At 50.0% G+C, this 15,558-nt stretch overlaps 4 protein-coding genes across 4 annotated transcripts; all 4 read left to right on the top strand.

Moving 5' to 3' along the window:
• Window positions 1–1,908: 1,908 nt before the first annotated feature.
• MIND_00589700 (Uridine phosphorylase) lies at window positions 1,909–3,442 on the top strand (the record flags this gene model as incomplete). The annotated part of the gene is made up of 10 exons (XM_037362655.1): window positions 1,909–1,978; window positions 2,026–2,096; window positions 2,142–2,362; window positions 2,415–2,559; window positions 2,613–2,642; window positions 2,694–2,785; window positions 2,837–2,936; window positions 2,982–3,254; window positions 3,306–3,347; window positions 3,404–3,442. The coding sequence occupies exons 1-10, from the start codon at window positions 1,954–1,956 to the stop codon at window positions 3,440–3,442; spliced, it is 1,038 nt and encodes a 345-aa protein (XP_037220576.1). The 5' UTR covers window positions 1,909–1,953.
• A 741-nt stretch (window positions 3,443–4,183) lies between these two features.
• On the top strand, window positions 4,184–6,158 carry MIND_00589600 (Glucose oxidase; the record flags this gene model as incomplete). Its single annotated transcript, XM_037362654.1, has 4 exons — window positions 4,184–4,518; window positions 4,566–4,716; window positions 4,763–4,987; window positions 5,034–6,158. The coding sequence occupies exons 1-4, from the start codon at window positions 4,190–4,192 to the stop codon at window positions 6,156–6,158; spliced, it is 1,830 nt and encodes a 609-aa protein (XP_037220575.1). The 5' UTR covers window positions 4,184–4,189.
• Window positions 6,159–7,074: 916 nt separating this feature from the next.
• Window positions 7,075–8,727, top strand: MIND_00589500 (Methionine vitamin-b12; the record flags this gene model as incomplete). Its single annotated transcript, XM_037362653.1, has 11 exons — window positions 7,075–7,352; window positions 7,403–7,458; window positions 7,511–7,530; window positions 7,583–7,651; window positions 7,700–7,771; window positions 7,820–7,919; window positions 7,967–8,035; window positions 8,086–8,133; window positions 8,186–8,394; window positions 8,444–8,512; window positions 8,560–8,727. 11 exons carry the CDS (start codon window positions 7,075–7,077, stop codon window positions 8,725–8,727), a joined length of 1,158 nt encoding a protein of 385 aa, XP_037220574.1.
• A 4,410-nt stretch (window positions 8,728–13,137) lies between these two features.
• Window positions 13,138–15,455, top strand: MIND_00589400 (Reverse transcriptase/ribonuclease H; the record flags this gene model as incomplete). Its single annotated transcript, XM_037362652.1, has 3 exons — window positions 13,138–13,153; window positions 13,194–13,999; window positions 14,253–15,455. The coding sequence occupies 3 exons, from the start codon at window positions 13,138–13,140 to the stop codon at window positions 15,453–15,455; spliced, it is 2,025 nt and encodes a 674-aa protein (XP_037220573.1).
• Window positions 15,456–15,558: the final 103 nt, after the last annotated feature.

Raw genomic sequence — 15,558 nt, 5'->3', positions numbered from 1 at the left:
GGGGATGCCCGAGTGGGAAGTTTCACGGTGCCACCATCTGTCTGTCCCTGTTTGTGTCGTTGTTGCGCGGGCCAGGTCCGACGACAAGGGACACAAGAAGCTCTATGATACCAGCAGTCACCGGGTCACTGTTTGATTCTCGATTCTCTGACCAAGTTTCGAGGGAGTTTTAAGAGCTTCATAAGACGGCAGGGAGGGAGTGGTATCCAACCATGATTAAATCGGTGTTTTTGTCGATTCCTCAGTGTCTACTATTCAATGACCTCGATGCTGATCTCCCGAAACAAGGTTCGAAACAAAACGAAAAAGCGTCCGCGGCGATGATGATGGGTTGATTGCTACGTTTCCTGGAGTCACAATGTAGCCTTACTGCATGGAACGCAGGGAGCACATTGCGGGACTGTCACAGTCAAAATAGAAGGTTTCCCCTTGCCAACCACAAGTCTTTAACTTTCAGCAACTCTGGGACACTGCAAATGCTTATATTTGGCGATGTAGTTATGCGCTGTGTAGCGACGGCAACGTCCAGGGGAAGCGTAGCCAGCGCAAAGATCGCGTCGAATTAGAGGCCAGTCGTTCCGACGGTGGTCCGCGGGAAGAGATAAGACTTGGTAGGCCGTCAAGCCGTCAAGCCATCAAATGTCGAACATGGCGCCAGAAGAGCTTGATACGTAACACGAATAACTTGTTTTGTTCGGAAGGCACGCCACAAAGGTTTGAGTCCAAAATTTCTGCGTTTAACGTTTGCAGATATTTTGGACGTTTCTAGGAGAAAATATCAGTGCCAGTTCTACCACTCAGTGTCGCATAGACAACTAACTGGTGGGGTCAAACTTGAAGACGTGAAGGGCCAAATCGGTCGTGGTCTTAGTCGGCCCGCCCATTAGTCATTGCTAGGGTGAAAAGATTCATAGAAGCGCTCGGGAGGCACTGTTGTGTGCGGAACATCTTCCGCAATGTTGGTGAGGCAACTCGGCATTTGGTATCATGCAGGCCGATCAAGCAACGCTGCAACGGCTGGAAAGTGGGTTGATAGTGAGCAATAGATGGGATTGGTGAATCGAAAGTTTGCCATCAGGAACGCATCCAAAAACAGCTCGGGATTGGGGTTTTACTGAGAGAAAGACCGAGCATCAAGATAACTTCTTGATGCGGATGCGGCGCGCGAATTGTTTCTTGGAGAAGAAACGCTGCCGGATTTGTCCAAGTTCTGTGTTGATACCCCCAGATTTCCCGAGAGTTTATGGATGCCAGTGTGGTGTGCTCCTGCTGCGTCGGAGAGGAGTCTCTGGATGAGATTCGTTCGGGCGTTGATCGAAACAACATCGGCAATGTTATGGCAGCGGGGAGCGGGACCTTGCGCGCAACCATCTTTATGGTTACATCCGAGACTCTGACTTCTGGCATCGCTTGCGCCAACAATCCCGAGCCGGCCGAGGCTGTTCAACGACACCTCACATGCCTGTACCAAGTTCTTCTATTTCTGAACAAAGCTTGGACAAACAGAGGGATTCCGGAAACAGCGGAGCAAAATCACGGTGCGGGAATCGATTATTAGGGTGCATCGGCCCAGCCCATAACTTGATCATGCATATTAAGCTTGAGGTTCGCATTGTTTGGACTCAAGAGGTTTGTAGGGGCATTGTCCTTGACAAAAACTGGTGGAATTTGGGTGCTGTAATGACGATCGGGACGCAGAGGCCTTTTGCAGCGGGGGGCGTCGCGGCGTCGGGCGGAAGTTTCAAGCAAGTCGGAGTAGAACGGCGGCCGAGTGAAATTCCCTCTGTGGCTCATACTGTATCGGGCTCATCACCGTGCAGAACCAATTCCAGAGTCGGTGCCTTCTCGCTCGCGAGGCAGGTGGAAAAGGGAAGGCTGCAGTTTCTGTCAATCACAGTGGCGTAACGCTGTCACCGTCACCGTAACGCTGTCACACACAAGCATAAGAAAACGATGAAAGAAACACTGACAGACGCCAGTAAGCGGCAAACTATCACCACCATTCACGCGATGGATTCGGTACAGACTTTCCGCGCACGGCCGATCTTCGTGTCTACCATCTTGGCCTTCGCCCAGGTGAAGTTGCTAATCGAATCGTACGTCCCATTCGAACGAGAAGTAACTCTCTGAACACAAGTTAGGTCACTGTAGGATCACCTTCCCGAGCTCGGACCGTTGCTGGACATTTTGATGCTTCTCCCAAGCCGTTCGAGCTCGCTTCGGAGCGTGGATTCCTGACCATTACTGGCCGCTATCAGGGCACTCCAATCTCAGTGGTTAGCATCGGCATGGGCCATCCCAACGTTGACTTTTTCGTTCGCGAAGTGCGCGAAAGTCTCAGTGGTGATATGCTCATAATTCGGTTGGCCACAAAATGAAATCCGCTTCCGTCGTCTTTAATGTGTCCATTGCAGGTTGGGCTCATGCGGCGGCCTCATAGACGTACCAGTGGGCTCTGTAGTTGTCCCGAAACAATCGATCGCCGTTGAAAGGAATCTTGATTTCAACTTTTTTGAACCTGAAGGAAGCGCAGAGGAGCCTTACCGTTTCAGCAAGCCAGTAATTTCCTTTTTTGACCTTCTCCCAACTCGGAGTGATGGTATTGACCATAGGCAATGGCGGATGAGGAGCTTTACAATCAGGTATGACCACAAATCATCTACCGTCTTGTGCGGCCCTTCAATTCTAAACAGGTCTATAAGTCGCTGCTCGCCGCGAAGCCTGCGCCGACGGACAGTGACAAGACTGTCGTAGTCAACGAATGCTCCAATGCCTCCGCTGATAGGTCTGTATTCTCATCTTGCGCTGATACTGTGGCTGAACTCGATCTTCCAAGTTTCTATTCCTCTCAAGGCCGCCAAACCTCGTTCCCAGATCAAAATGAAAACCTCATTGAACGTCTGCAAGCGACTGTGCCAGACTTAGCGACCTTCGAGGTATACTCACATATTGTAGCGAACCATGAACGTTAATCATGGCAGATGGAAACATTCTGGATATTCCACCTCGCTGCCTGCTGGTCCGCACGAGCTCGCAAACAGAATCAAACAACGTCTCCTCGCGTTCCGTTGGCAACCAGCCCAGTCAGTGTCGACCTGACCAAAACCGGTTCAATCCAGTCTGTCTCCTCCCCCCTTGCTGGTCGCGACACGGTCATTCGTGCGGCGTCGGCGCAAATGATCTTTGCAGCACGCAATTCCAGAGATTTCATCACGCCTGAGCAAGTCTTAGTGTTGGAAGAATGGACAGCCAAGGTGCCATCCAAAAATAACTAGTATTGACCTTGCTGATGTGAACGCTATCAGGGTGTACTGGACGCGTTGGTAGCGATGAACATACCACAAAACGTTAGCCATTGCTTTTCCCTGCTAGTGGCAACCCAAACTTATCCATATCTTCACAGCGTGAGCACCCAGCAGAAAACAGTGTATGGGTTTTGTAAAGCGGAAAGTTGCTGCCCGAATAAACATACTTGTACAATTACTTGTTCCCTTAGTGTCTCTTTTTTGTCTGATTTTGTGTCTTCTCTTCCCTTCAAATTTCAACAGCGTTCAAGAGAGTTATCTGGACTCATATCTACCAATGTAACACTCGTCAACAAGCTATTACATTTTGAGCTCAGTTGAGCGCAAGAGCCATTGGAAGTTAAACACAAACACCCATAATAACGTTCGTCAATCTGAATATTTGACCGTTTTCCGATAGCTTCTCGAGGGGGAAGCAGGACAAGTTACAACGATCCGGCCAGGTCGGCGCCACCTGCTCACACCACGGGTAACTTTGGCCGTCGAGCGGGTTGAGCAGGCCGCGTTACCGCGGCTATCGAAAATGGGCACCGACACGCATGGAGAACGTCGGAAAATGAGGATACCGACAACACCACTCCACAACGAACAGCGGTTTCGGCCAAGACGGAGAGCTTATCTCAGCAATCCTGTTTGTTTCCCACCTTCTCGATCTGCGGCCAAAATGCCAAGGAACGGTCCTCATACCCTCAGAATAAGTCCACTAGTGCTATTTCTGCGTCAACTAGACCACCCTGGAGTCCATGATCGACGGGGGACTGTCTCCACCTTGGGTAGCCATCAGACTCGGTTGATGGCACGTCGGGGAATGCATGCAAATAACACGGCACTGTCAATCGTATAAAATGCAGCAACTAAAACTAGGTTATCCTACCCGCTACTTTATGACCTCTCTCTTTTCCTTTGCGCTTCTTGCGCTCGCCTCCTCTGTGTCGGCGTCGCCGAACCTCCAGAAACGGGTCTCGGGTGTCACCTACTCTTCAAACGGAATCAATGGCGCGACATTTGACTATATCGTCGTTGGTGGTGGATTGGCAGGCATGACCGTTGCCGCGCGACTTGCTGAAAATCCAGCAATCACCGTTTTGCTTATTGAAGCTGGGCAAGACGACAGATCAAATAGTCAGATCTACGACATCTATGAGTACGCTCAGGCGTTTGGAGGACCGATGGATTGGGCATGGACGGCTGAGCAAGGCAAAGTTATCCATGGGTGCGTTCTGCCCTTTTCTCTGTTGAAATTTACTCACTCTTTTGTAGTGGGAAGACTCTTGGTGGCAGCAGTTCTATCAACGGCGGGCATTGGACAAGGGGCTTAGCTGCACAATACGATTCATGGTCAAAGCTGCTCGAAGACAGCGAGCAGAGCGTTGGGTGGAACTGGAATGGAATCTTCAACTACATGAAGAAGGTTTGTCGTTTCATTTGCGACCTGGTTTCATTACTCATAGAAACAGGCAGAGTCATTTTCCGCTCCCAACTCTCAGCAGGCGGCAAAGGGAGCTCAGTCAGTCGGATCCTATCATGGCACCTCTGGTCCCGTCCAAGTTACCTACCCTGACTTGATGTATGGTGGCCCGCAACAATCCGCGTTCATCAACACCATCGGTAGCCTCACAGGCTTACCTCTCTCCAAGGATCTCAATGGTGGGGCGCCAAACTGTGTGTCGATTACTCCCCTTGTACGTCCTCCCCGAGTATGGCGGCGCTGTATTAACCTAGTTCAAGTCTATCGATTGGCATCGCGACGACCACCGCTCTTCATCCGTAGAAGCTTACCTCACTCCCGTCCAAAGTCAGCGCACTAATTGGGTTACCCTCGGTAAACACATTGTCACCAAAATTCTTTGGTCGAAAACCGGAACCGTGCCCGTAACGGCCACGGGTGTCGAATATCGCTATTGGGTCAACCAGCCCACCACTTATACCGCTTTTGCGCGGCGCGAGGTCATCATCGCAGCTGGTGCCATCCAAAGTCCTGTTCTCCTTCAATTATCTGGAGTTGGTGACCCTGCCGTCCTTAATCCTCTTGGCATTCCCACCGTCGTCAATCTCCCCACTGTCGGCAAGAACTTGCAAGAACAAACAATGAACTCTCTCGGTGCTCGGGGGAATGGGTTCGATCGGGGCGGGAGTGGGCCCTCCGATGCAATTGCTTACCCAAATATCTACCAACTGTTCGGCGACCAGGCCAACAACAAGGTATCCCAGATTCGAGGCAACCTGACGAACTGGGCGAACTCGCAAGCAGCTAGTGGACTCTCCGCCAGCGCCTTGCAAACAATATTCGGTATTCAGGCGGACTTGATCATCAACAACAACGCGCCAGTTGCAGAGCTTTTCTACGACACAGGATACCCAGACGACCTCGGTATCGATATGTGGCAGCTCCTGCCTTTCAGTCGTGGAAGCGTCAAAATCACCTCCACGGACCCCTTCGTTTACCCTACAATCAAATGCAACTACTTCTCGGTTCCATTTGACCTTGACGTTCAAGTTGCGGGTGCACGACTCTCCCGCCGTATTCTTACTTCGCCACCACTCTCTGGGCTTTCCACAGGCGAAACCATTCCTGGCTCCGCTGTCCCAGACAACTCCCAGCGGGGAACCGACGCCGCATGGCAGTCGTGGATAAAGAACGGATTCGCCAGTGTTGCCCATCCAATTGGGACGGCTGCAATGATGAAGCGGTCGCTGGGTGGTGTTGTCAACGCCCAGCTCAAGGTTTACGATACCACGAACGTCAGGGTCGTTGACGCTTCCGTGCTGCCGCTCCAAATCAGCGCACACTTGAGCTCGACGCTGTATGGTGTGGCGGAGAAGGCCGCTGATCTGATCAAGGCATCCCAGTAAGTGCTTGGACAATGGACATGGACTCAAATTATGATGCAGACACTCGTTTCCTTGTACCTTACTGACTTACGTGTATACTAACTAACATTTTCTTTAATCGTATACCTTGCTGTTTTTTTGGACATTTTACCCACTAGTCACGATGTGACGCTCGTGTCGATTGACAAGCTTGAGCTCCTTGTCCTTCTGACGAACGGAAACATCCTCCTCCCCAAGTCCGGTTTACCCCAGCCCAAATCCATGTCCGAGTTATTATTCCCATCCAAGTGTTCTCGTTCAAAGCCACAAGAGCCGTGATCTTCTGACTCGGAATTTCCTGATGCCCTCCGAGTCCATGTTATGGAGAGCGCCTGACACTTCGCTTGTGGAAGGGTGGATCTGAAGGCCATGATGCTGCGCCTACGTGTTCTAGGACAGTTGGCACTACCTCCCTCCGTACCATGTCGGTCGACTGACACCTCTTAGCTTCGCAAGGTATGCCACCACCCCCCCCCAGTTTGCATTTGTTCATCTACAACTATATAGTGGCATACGATCGCTAACGGCAGCTAAAAGACACTTGCGATTTTCATTGAATGCGGCACGACGTACTTTGGCACTGCGGATTGGGCACTTTCGACATACGTGGACAACTTGAACTTCGAAGTTGTGCTGCCCGTCGCACTCCAACTACGTCTCCTCGATGAGATCCCTTGTCCTTGTTCCGTCCCACAACGGCATAAACAATGACGATACGCTAGCGGCTGGCGCTAAAGATCACTGCCACCTGACCTGGCGCCGCTTCTTTCTCTTTCCGAGTCTCTAGTCCACCCATATCGCTCTGGCTTGGATATAGACTTCCATTCATTCCATGACATTTCATTTCTGATTCGGGACCACTGCGGTAAACCTATCCTGTTTTATCCATGGTTGCAACATGCAGTCCTCAACATGTCATTTGGCCGATATAAAATACTCCATTCCCTTCAGGTTTCGACACATGGCCGCTCCCGTGCGCTCCCCTCTCCGCCTCCGCGTCGACCATGTTGGATCCCTCCTCCGTCCCAAACCTTTATTCGAACAGCGTACTCTTTTTGAGCAGGGGAAATGCACTCATGAAGCCCTCAAACCTCTGGAAGATGCCGCTATTGCCCACGTCGTTGCGCTCCAACATGAACTTGGGCTGGCAACGATTACCGATGGCGAAATGAGACGGTAAGTCACGGTCCTGCCTATGGTTCCCTCTGTATTCTTAAAACGCTTAGCTTCATATTCTACGATGGGGTATTTGATCGATTGGAGGGTATCGAGCTTCGCTCCCGTCAGTAACACGCATTTCTTACTACACGCAAAATGCTCAACGCTGCTTATAGGCCCGATGAGCGAGTTTAAGGTCGGTCAGCTCACCGAATCAACATATGCCTTGAAATAGTGTTTCCTGATAGACGTATTGGCCTGACGTCCACGGCTTAGTTAGCCTAGGATTCACGGAGTTTCCATCTTGCATTTGTACGGTACGGCGCTGCATACCTGGATGGGACCATCTAAACCCAGCCTTTCAGAGCAAAATTCAGCGAAGTCGCTCCATCTTTGCTGCCGAATTCGATGCTCTCAAACGACTTGTGCCACCAGAGGTATTCCCTACCTTTTTTGCATAATCAGTCATGGTGATTGAAAAACAGGATGTGAGTCGTTTGAAGATTAACATGTGCCCACCCAATTGGTTCCACCACTTTCACGGCTCAAAGTTGACTTACGACAAGTCCGTGTATGGGACTGACGGTGAGCCAAGCCTGAATTCTCAAGATTGCGCACCTAACGTTTCTCAGATGAATACTTTGAGGACGTTGGTATTGCGTACCGTGCCGAGATAAAAGAGCTTTATGAACTTGGGTGTCGTGAGTATTGAGAAATTCCCGTTCAGTCTGAACTCACCGGGCCTTTCCAGGTAACATCCAAATCGACGAGCCATCACTCTCGTTCTTCTGCCAACCGGGTGCGGATATTCGTGAAAATCGATATGCGTATTAAATAACTTTTTTTTATAGACGTTCGGGCCGCCCTATGCGAGGATCAAGTTGATAGTGACGAACTCTTCGACACCTATGTCAAAGCAATCAACCTATGCACCAAGGATCGCCCCGAAGATCTCAACATCGATTTGCACGTCTGCCGCGGAAATTTTCGGGTATCTATCATGCTTCGACCGGATTTCCTCGGCTTATATTATTCTTTTCAGGGCGTTGGTTTCGCCCAAGTACGCGGTTATCTCTCTGTCGCTTGCTCTGATTGAAGAAATTGAATAGGCCAGCTATGAGCACATAGCGCAGAAGCTCTTTCAACAAGTTGATGTCGACACGTTTTATGTGCTTAATGTGGATCATCTGGAGTCGCTCTTGATTTTCTGATTCTCTCCCTCCAGCTCGAATACGACGAGGACCGCCCAGGAGACCTACATGCATTCAGATTCATCCCGCCGAAAAAGAATGTGGTACTTGGGATTGTCACCACAAAAAAATCCGAGGTAATTAGACTGAGACCGACTCTGATCCTGTGCACGTACCCATGGGTATGCCCATGGGCATTGTAACCTGTAGGTTCTCGTAACCTGTAGGTTCTCGTAACCTGTAGGTTCCCGTAACCTGTAGGTTCCCGTAACCTGTAGGAGACAGGAACCTGTAGGATACATTCACAAACTGATTTATCAGTTTTGCTTATACCGACCTGGAGTGACCAAACCGAAAGTGCCCTGATTTGTGACGACCACCGCATCACTCATGCCGCTGTCACACTCTCACGTCAAAGAGACTAGTACTCTTGTGTTAAAATACTAGAATACTTATAATTACAAAAGAAAACAGCTTGCCCAGAAAATATTTTGCACAGTATTCCCAGAGTATGGTAAACCAAAAGTCATATATGCATGTTCAAGATATATTATTTTATTGGTAACAAATGTAAATAATCCGAGGACTTGGGATAACTCATACAGTTCATATCAGGGACAGTGCCAATTTACATTTTAATAACTTGAACAGATGGAAAATAAAACTTCAAGAAAGTAGACTTGATTTGCAAGTAATTGGATCACATATCAAGTTCTCAGATAGGATATGAGTCAAAGCTAATATCAACAGACCATTTCATAACCATAATCTGTAGTAAATAAATATAGCAAATATGCCACAAAATATAAGACCAGATCTGTCAAGTCCAGCAGCAAAATGTACCCAATATATCAGAGATAAAAATGACTATTATATATATTTTAAGAGAGAAAAAAGAGAAATAATTGAGGTAATAATGATTTTTTTAAAAAAAATATTGAGGCTTAAGTGAGATGCATCTATTATTAACAAAATAGCTAGTCTCAATATATTCTAGATTTTATGCCCTGATACAGAACTTGATTTCTTCTTGACCAGATTAAGTATTCTTTTCTTGATTATATATCAATTAGAGCTGTTAAACATTAGAATTATGTTATGCTTTGGGAACAATCCAGAGCAGAAGCCCTGGTGTGATTCAATGCTTTGAAGGAATATTACTCTCAGTCAAAAATCAAGATTAAGCTCTTGCTAGGATAATTGAGAATCCAAAAATACCCACATTTGCTAGTCTTGGACTCAATTGCTACTACAATGCTGTATATGTAGGACACTTTTTATTTACTTTCAATCAGTTTGTGCTACACCGCTCGTCGGCCCTACCTTGAATCATGAACCTGTAGGTAAGATCATGCAGGCCATCACGGTGACAATCAATGTGACGACGCCCCACCGCTTCTCTTTCCGCAACCCCCACCATCTCCCTCTGGTCGTTTTCCCCGACACACAACCAGACATCTTCTTCCGACACCGAGCTCACCAGCCCGATGGACCGCGCTGAACGATGGCGAGAATAGCAAGGGGTGGGGTGGCCGGTGAGTTGTGTCCGCCTGCATCCACATCAGCTGAAGCCGAGCGCAATAGGCCAGCATGCTCGCGCGGACGTCCAGGCGCGCTGTCGATGGGGGACGAATGGCTGGCCTTGGGCCGGAAGTGGGGTAGACTCGGCCTGGTGCCCAGGTCGAGCGTCGTGCTCCTTAAGGCCGGCGAATGGCCGTGGGTAGACTCGGTCTGGTGGGACACGCGCTGCAAGATGGCTGGGGTCGGGGGAGGGCGGGCTGAGCAGTGAGAGCTTGTGTAGCCAGTATACCATTATTGACCCATAGATTTGTGCATATTAGAATATATATCATCAATATACACTTAATTTCTGGCGCTGACTGTGCGGCCGCTCACAAACATTGCCAGCAATCACAGGCTATAGTAACCTACAGGTTCTTATAACCTACAGGCTACTTATAGTAACCTGCAGGCTATAAGTTACTGTAGGTTGATGTGACCCGCAGGTTACTGCAGCCTGTAGATTATTTGAACCTGCAGGCTTTATGAACCTACAGGCTGCAGTAACCTGCAGGTCCATAAGTTATCTTGCAGGGTTCAGTTTAATTGCATTTTTCAGGTTTTATAATTTTGATAGATACTACAGGTTCATATAGTAAGCTACAGGTTGACATAACCTGCAGGTTAAAAGACCCTGTAGGTTCTTGTTTCCTGTAAAAGATCCTGTAGGTTCTTGTTTCCTGCAGGTTATTGTAACCTACAGGTCAAAATGCCCATGGGTAAATTGCCATGGGCATCCGTACAGGATCAGTGGCGTTCTGATTAGACTTCCTGCTGCCATGGTTGTCTATGAATCTTTCTATGTAGCTCGAACACCCCGAAACTCTCAAGAAGCGGATTTCTCAAGTTGTTGATGTCCTTGCAGCAGGCGTTGAACCTCGTTCAAAAGAATCGGCTCTCAACCAGTGTGTCACTATTTTGATTCTTCTCGTCAGGTTACTCACCTTGCCATCCTAGAATCTCGATTAGGTATGCGTCGTTCTCTCGGATGCTTAGAAAATCATCTTCATTCATCCAGTCCCCAATGTGGATTCGCCTCTGTCTGGCACGGGAATCCTGTCACCGAAGATGTGAGTTTTTTAACGACTAGCAATTGCCGTTTCCTTATTTCCCTAGGATATCAAGGCTAAAATTCGCCTTTTGCATGAGGTAGCTTGTGAAGTTTGGAGTGCGTGACCTAGGAATGTTAGGAGCTTCCCGCAGTGGTAGACTCGATTGCTAGACAAGGGTACCGCAGATCATCAGCTGATGACATCAAGTCACACATGTCACATAGGGTAGGGCGGGTTACCAGGGTGAAATTTCACTTTTTGGACTTGTGTCTGGAGAAGGTTCATGGACATTTAGAAGGATTAGAAATGCACAGTTATATGTTTTTAGGACTTGTTGCCAAAGAATCTGGAATGTTTAAGGGCCTATATCCCAATCGGGAAAGTTTGATGATAAGTACAGTGCTAAACAATGACATGTAAGCATGACATTTACATCTGCTTCTTTCCTTCCCATATGGTATTTCTTGAATGGCCCTGGCATAGAATCCAATGAGCCCAGTGCTGTGTCCTGTACAGACACTGATGACAAACAATTTCCTTTTTGGGAAGTCACATGGCTTAGTCATGCTTACATCAATAGGGTAGGGAGGGCTGGCTCGTCCTTAATTCACTTTTTCGACCCGATGTCTAGGATTTTTTTTGCGAGGTACCCTTGTTGCTAGATCGCGTTCTTCGCATTATAGATAGCTCGGTCCACCATTTCGCATATTGGCTTTTTATTATGCTGTTTGACTCGCTCTTCTATCGGGGGCTTGAGTGGGAATGATTCAGCTCTTTTATTCCAAGCAGGTGGTCGATGAGTGACCAATGTGGCGGTGCACCGCTCAACATTTTAGCTCCTTCGCGAAACTTTCCGAGATAACTTTGACGCGAGGTACGAGCGGCTCAAAGTTATCTAGGGATAAGCTAGTCAGAGATGTGGAGAGTAGTAGTAGTCACGTGCTTTCCATTTTCTCTCTCTCTTCCCGCTCTCGACACATCTCGCGCGCCGGCATTCTCTTTCTCGCTTTCCTTTGAGTGCCATGCCAGACGAAAACCAGGTGCCGCAAGGTCCTCCCCCGAGAACACGCCGCACCCACTTCTCAGCCGAAGTAATCGAGGCTCTCAAACGGCTCAACCCCTCGCAGAAGCGCGCTGAGAACGCGAAAATCGTGGCCCGCAATGAAGCCAGAGCGGAGAAGAGAGTAGAACACATAAGACGACCCGATTCGGTCTCCGACGCGTCAGACAACGAGTCCCTCGTCACCATAGACCAAGAAGAACCCGACTCCCCAGGCTCTTCCCTCTTCGCGAGACTGGTGGCAAATGCGTCTCCCCGCACGGCTTTGGAGGCCCTTTCCAAATTTGGCGACGTTTTCTCTGGCAAGCGCAAAAGCTCCTCCTCGGCTGACGACCTCCGCCTCACCAAAAAAGTCCGTGAAGAGACCCGCCTGGTCCCGGGCCTCTCCCTGCCCGTCACCTTCCACCGCTATCTCCGCGAGCTCTACATTCTCGAGCTCGAATGCCCCCTCTCTCTCTTCACCACAGCCTCCCTCCGCTACATCACCACCAACGCTGCCTCCCTCCAGACCAAAAAGATCAACGCGCCCAATGGAGCCGACAAGCGCCCGGTGGTTCTCGACGTCGCGGATTTCGAGAAGAAGGTGTTGGAGGAGCTGAAGATGAATCGGGGCCAATGGATTGAGGCCAACAAGAACTTTCAGCAGTTCATTCGGGAGACGGATCCGGACCGCGCGCAGCGGTACGCGGACCATTTCGCTTTCTTCGAGCAACATCAGGACTGCGAAGAGTTCTTCCCGGCCATCCTTGCTACCGACCGTGATCTGCGCAACCTCTACATTTCAGCCCCATTTGTCTTCGACATCGCGTTTTACAGCTCAAACCTCGAAAAGGCCATCATAGACCTCAAAATCAGCCGCATAAAATCTCAGCCACTTCCCGCGCCTCCCTCCCACCCCCCGCCTGATGCCCTCTAGCTCTCTGCGTATTGGTAAGGGCCCAATGCTGAGAGGAGGAGGTCCAGGCCGTGTTTCCTTTCGATTGGCAGGCGGGCTCAGCGCGCGAACTCCCGTCTGCCTCATCTGCGCGAAGGAAGGCCATTTTGCCCCGCAATGCACCGCGAAGTTCCTCACCGACGGCAAACCAACCTTCTGCGAGTACCGCAACGAGTCGATTTTCACAAGAGCAGGCGGCCAAGAAGTCTGTCGCAACTGGAACACTCGGGGAGACAATTACTCCTCCTGCTCTCACGATCGCGAGCGCCTCCACATCTGCTCCTTCTGCGGCGACAAATCGCACAACGCTTTCGGCTGGACCTGCCGCCGTAACCCAACCGTTTGAGAACGAAGCTGTTTCTTTCTTGGGTTCCCTTCTTCCTCCTCTTGCTCTCCCTCTGGACCTCGAAATTTTCTCTCGCATCATCACCCCCTATGACGCAGATGCTTTCGAATCGCTTCTTGGACAACTCAATCTGCTTGATCTCCACCGTGACCTCCCTTCGAAGCTCCGGCAAGGATTCCCGATGGGTGATTTCCCAGTCCTCAATCGCACGGTCATCATCCCCAACCACCCCTCTACTTTGGCCCATTCGTCCTTTGTCAACGATTATCTGGCAGAGGAGGTAGCGGCGGGCCGTATGAGTGGCCCTTTCTCCCAGTCCAAAACGGAGACCATACTTCAAGGTTTTTTCCAGTGCTCTCCCATCATCATCGCGGTTCAACCCCAAGGCCCCGGCGAGCCTGACAAGCTCCGCCTCTGCCGCCATCTCTCCAAGGGTGCTCCAACACATCCATCTACAAACCACTTCATCGACAAAGACAAATTCCCGACCAAATTTGGCACAGCTTCGGATGTCGCCGAGATCGTGAGTTGCTGTTCCGCGAATCATCCCGAATCCTCCTTCCGTCTCGAATCCCTTTCCATGCGCTGAATTTCACTGAATACTCTGATTTTGTCATCGAATGTCATCGAATTTTCCCCATGAATATCATTGAATTCTTTTCTCCCATTGAATTTTCCCTCATTGAATTTTCTGCCTTGAATTGTGCTCAGAACCATTCCTCATCGAATTCACCCCTAAAGAGCCTGTCTCACCATGTGACTGACCTGTGTGGCAGATCTCGACAGCCCCACCAGGCACGCAAGCGATGGTACTAGACATTGCTAAATTTCATCGTACTTGCCCTATCCTTCCAGCCCACAAGAGATGGTTCGTGCTTCAAGGCCCAGAAGGCTTCTACATAGAACACTGTTGCCCGTTTGGATGCGCATCCTCCAGCAGCAACGCGGGGCTCATCGGCTCTGCCATTATAGACATCTGGCAAGCACTGGGATTTGCACCGGCCAATCGCTACGAAGATGACATACTCAGCCTCCGCTACCCATCTGCGTCCCGTATCCCTTCCCCCCCGACACCGCCATCTTTCTGGTTCGCTTTCACCCGCCAGCAAGCCCTCGAAGCTCTCTCGCCACTCAGAATCCCTTGGCATCCTTCCAAGTGGACCGAATACCTGCCAATCGCCACCTACATTGGTTTCTCGTGGGACATCCCGAACAAAACAGTGGCTCTTCCGGAACCCAAAAGACTCAAATTCCTACGCAGAATCCGCGATTTCCGTGACAAATGCTCTGCAGGCAGATGTCAGCTCTCAGATGCGCAGAAGATCCATGGCTCCCTGTGCCATATTACCTTCGTCCACCCTCTGGGACGCTCATACCTCCCCGCTTTCACAGCTTTGATTGTGGCTTTTGACGGCAACACCTTCAAGACCAGATACCCCCCCCCTTCAGTCTTCTCCTCACTTTCCTGGTGGGAATCCATGCTAGAGAAGCCAGACGTCACCCGCTCTATCGCTCCTCGTGGTCCATGTCAAGATCTGGGCATTTTCGTTGACGCGTCGACCTCGTGGGGCATCGGAATTTGGCTGGACAACAGATGGGCGGCGTGGAAGGGCATCGGTGACTGGAAATCACGCTCAAGACACATCGGATGGCTTGAGACAGTCGCAGTTGAGCTGCTCATTTACGCACTCGAGGGCCACAACCTCCGAGACGCTCGCCTGCTGATTCACTCTGACAACCAGGGTGTTATTGGCGCTTTCCAAAAGGGCCGCAGCAGCAACCACGAGATCAATATCTCCCTGCGCCGCTCTTTGGCATCCCTCGCGGCCCATAACATATCCTTGAACCTATGTTACATAGAATCCTCCTTGAACCCTGCAGACCCCCTCTCCAGAGGTTTTCTCCCTAGTTTAACTTCTCACTTAGAATTTTCCCCTCCTCTACCAGCAGACCTAGCCAAATTTTTCGTAGCTTATTGAATCCACGTTCACGTGACGCCGCTCGATCGTTCGTCTTCCATGTACCGCGATCTCTCCGGGCACCTCCCGCCCCCCGCTGGCCATGCCAGCACGTTATCCAGCA

Source organism: Mycena indigotica, assembly GCF_014461135.1.
Source record: "Mycena indigotica strain 171206Taipei chromosome Unknown Mind.scaff0005, whole genome shotgun sequence".
In the NCBI taxonomy this organism is placed as follows: Eukaryota; Fungi; Basidiomycota; class Agaricomycetes; order Agaricales; family Mycenaceae; genus Mycena; species Mycena indigotica.
The sequence above is the reverse complement of the archived record's forward strand: the minus strand, read 5'-3'. Positions and strand labels throughout refer to the sequence as shown.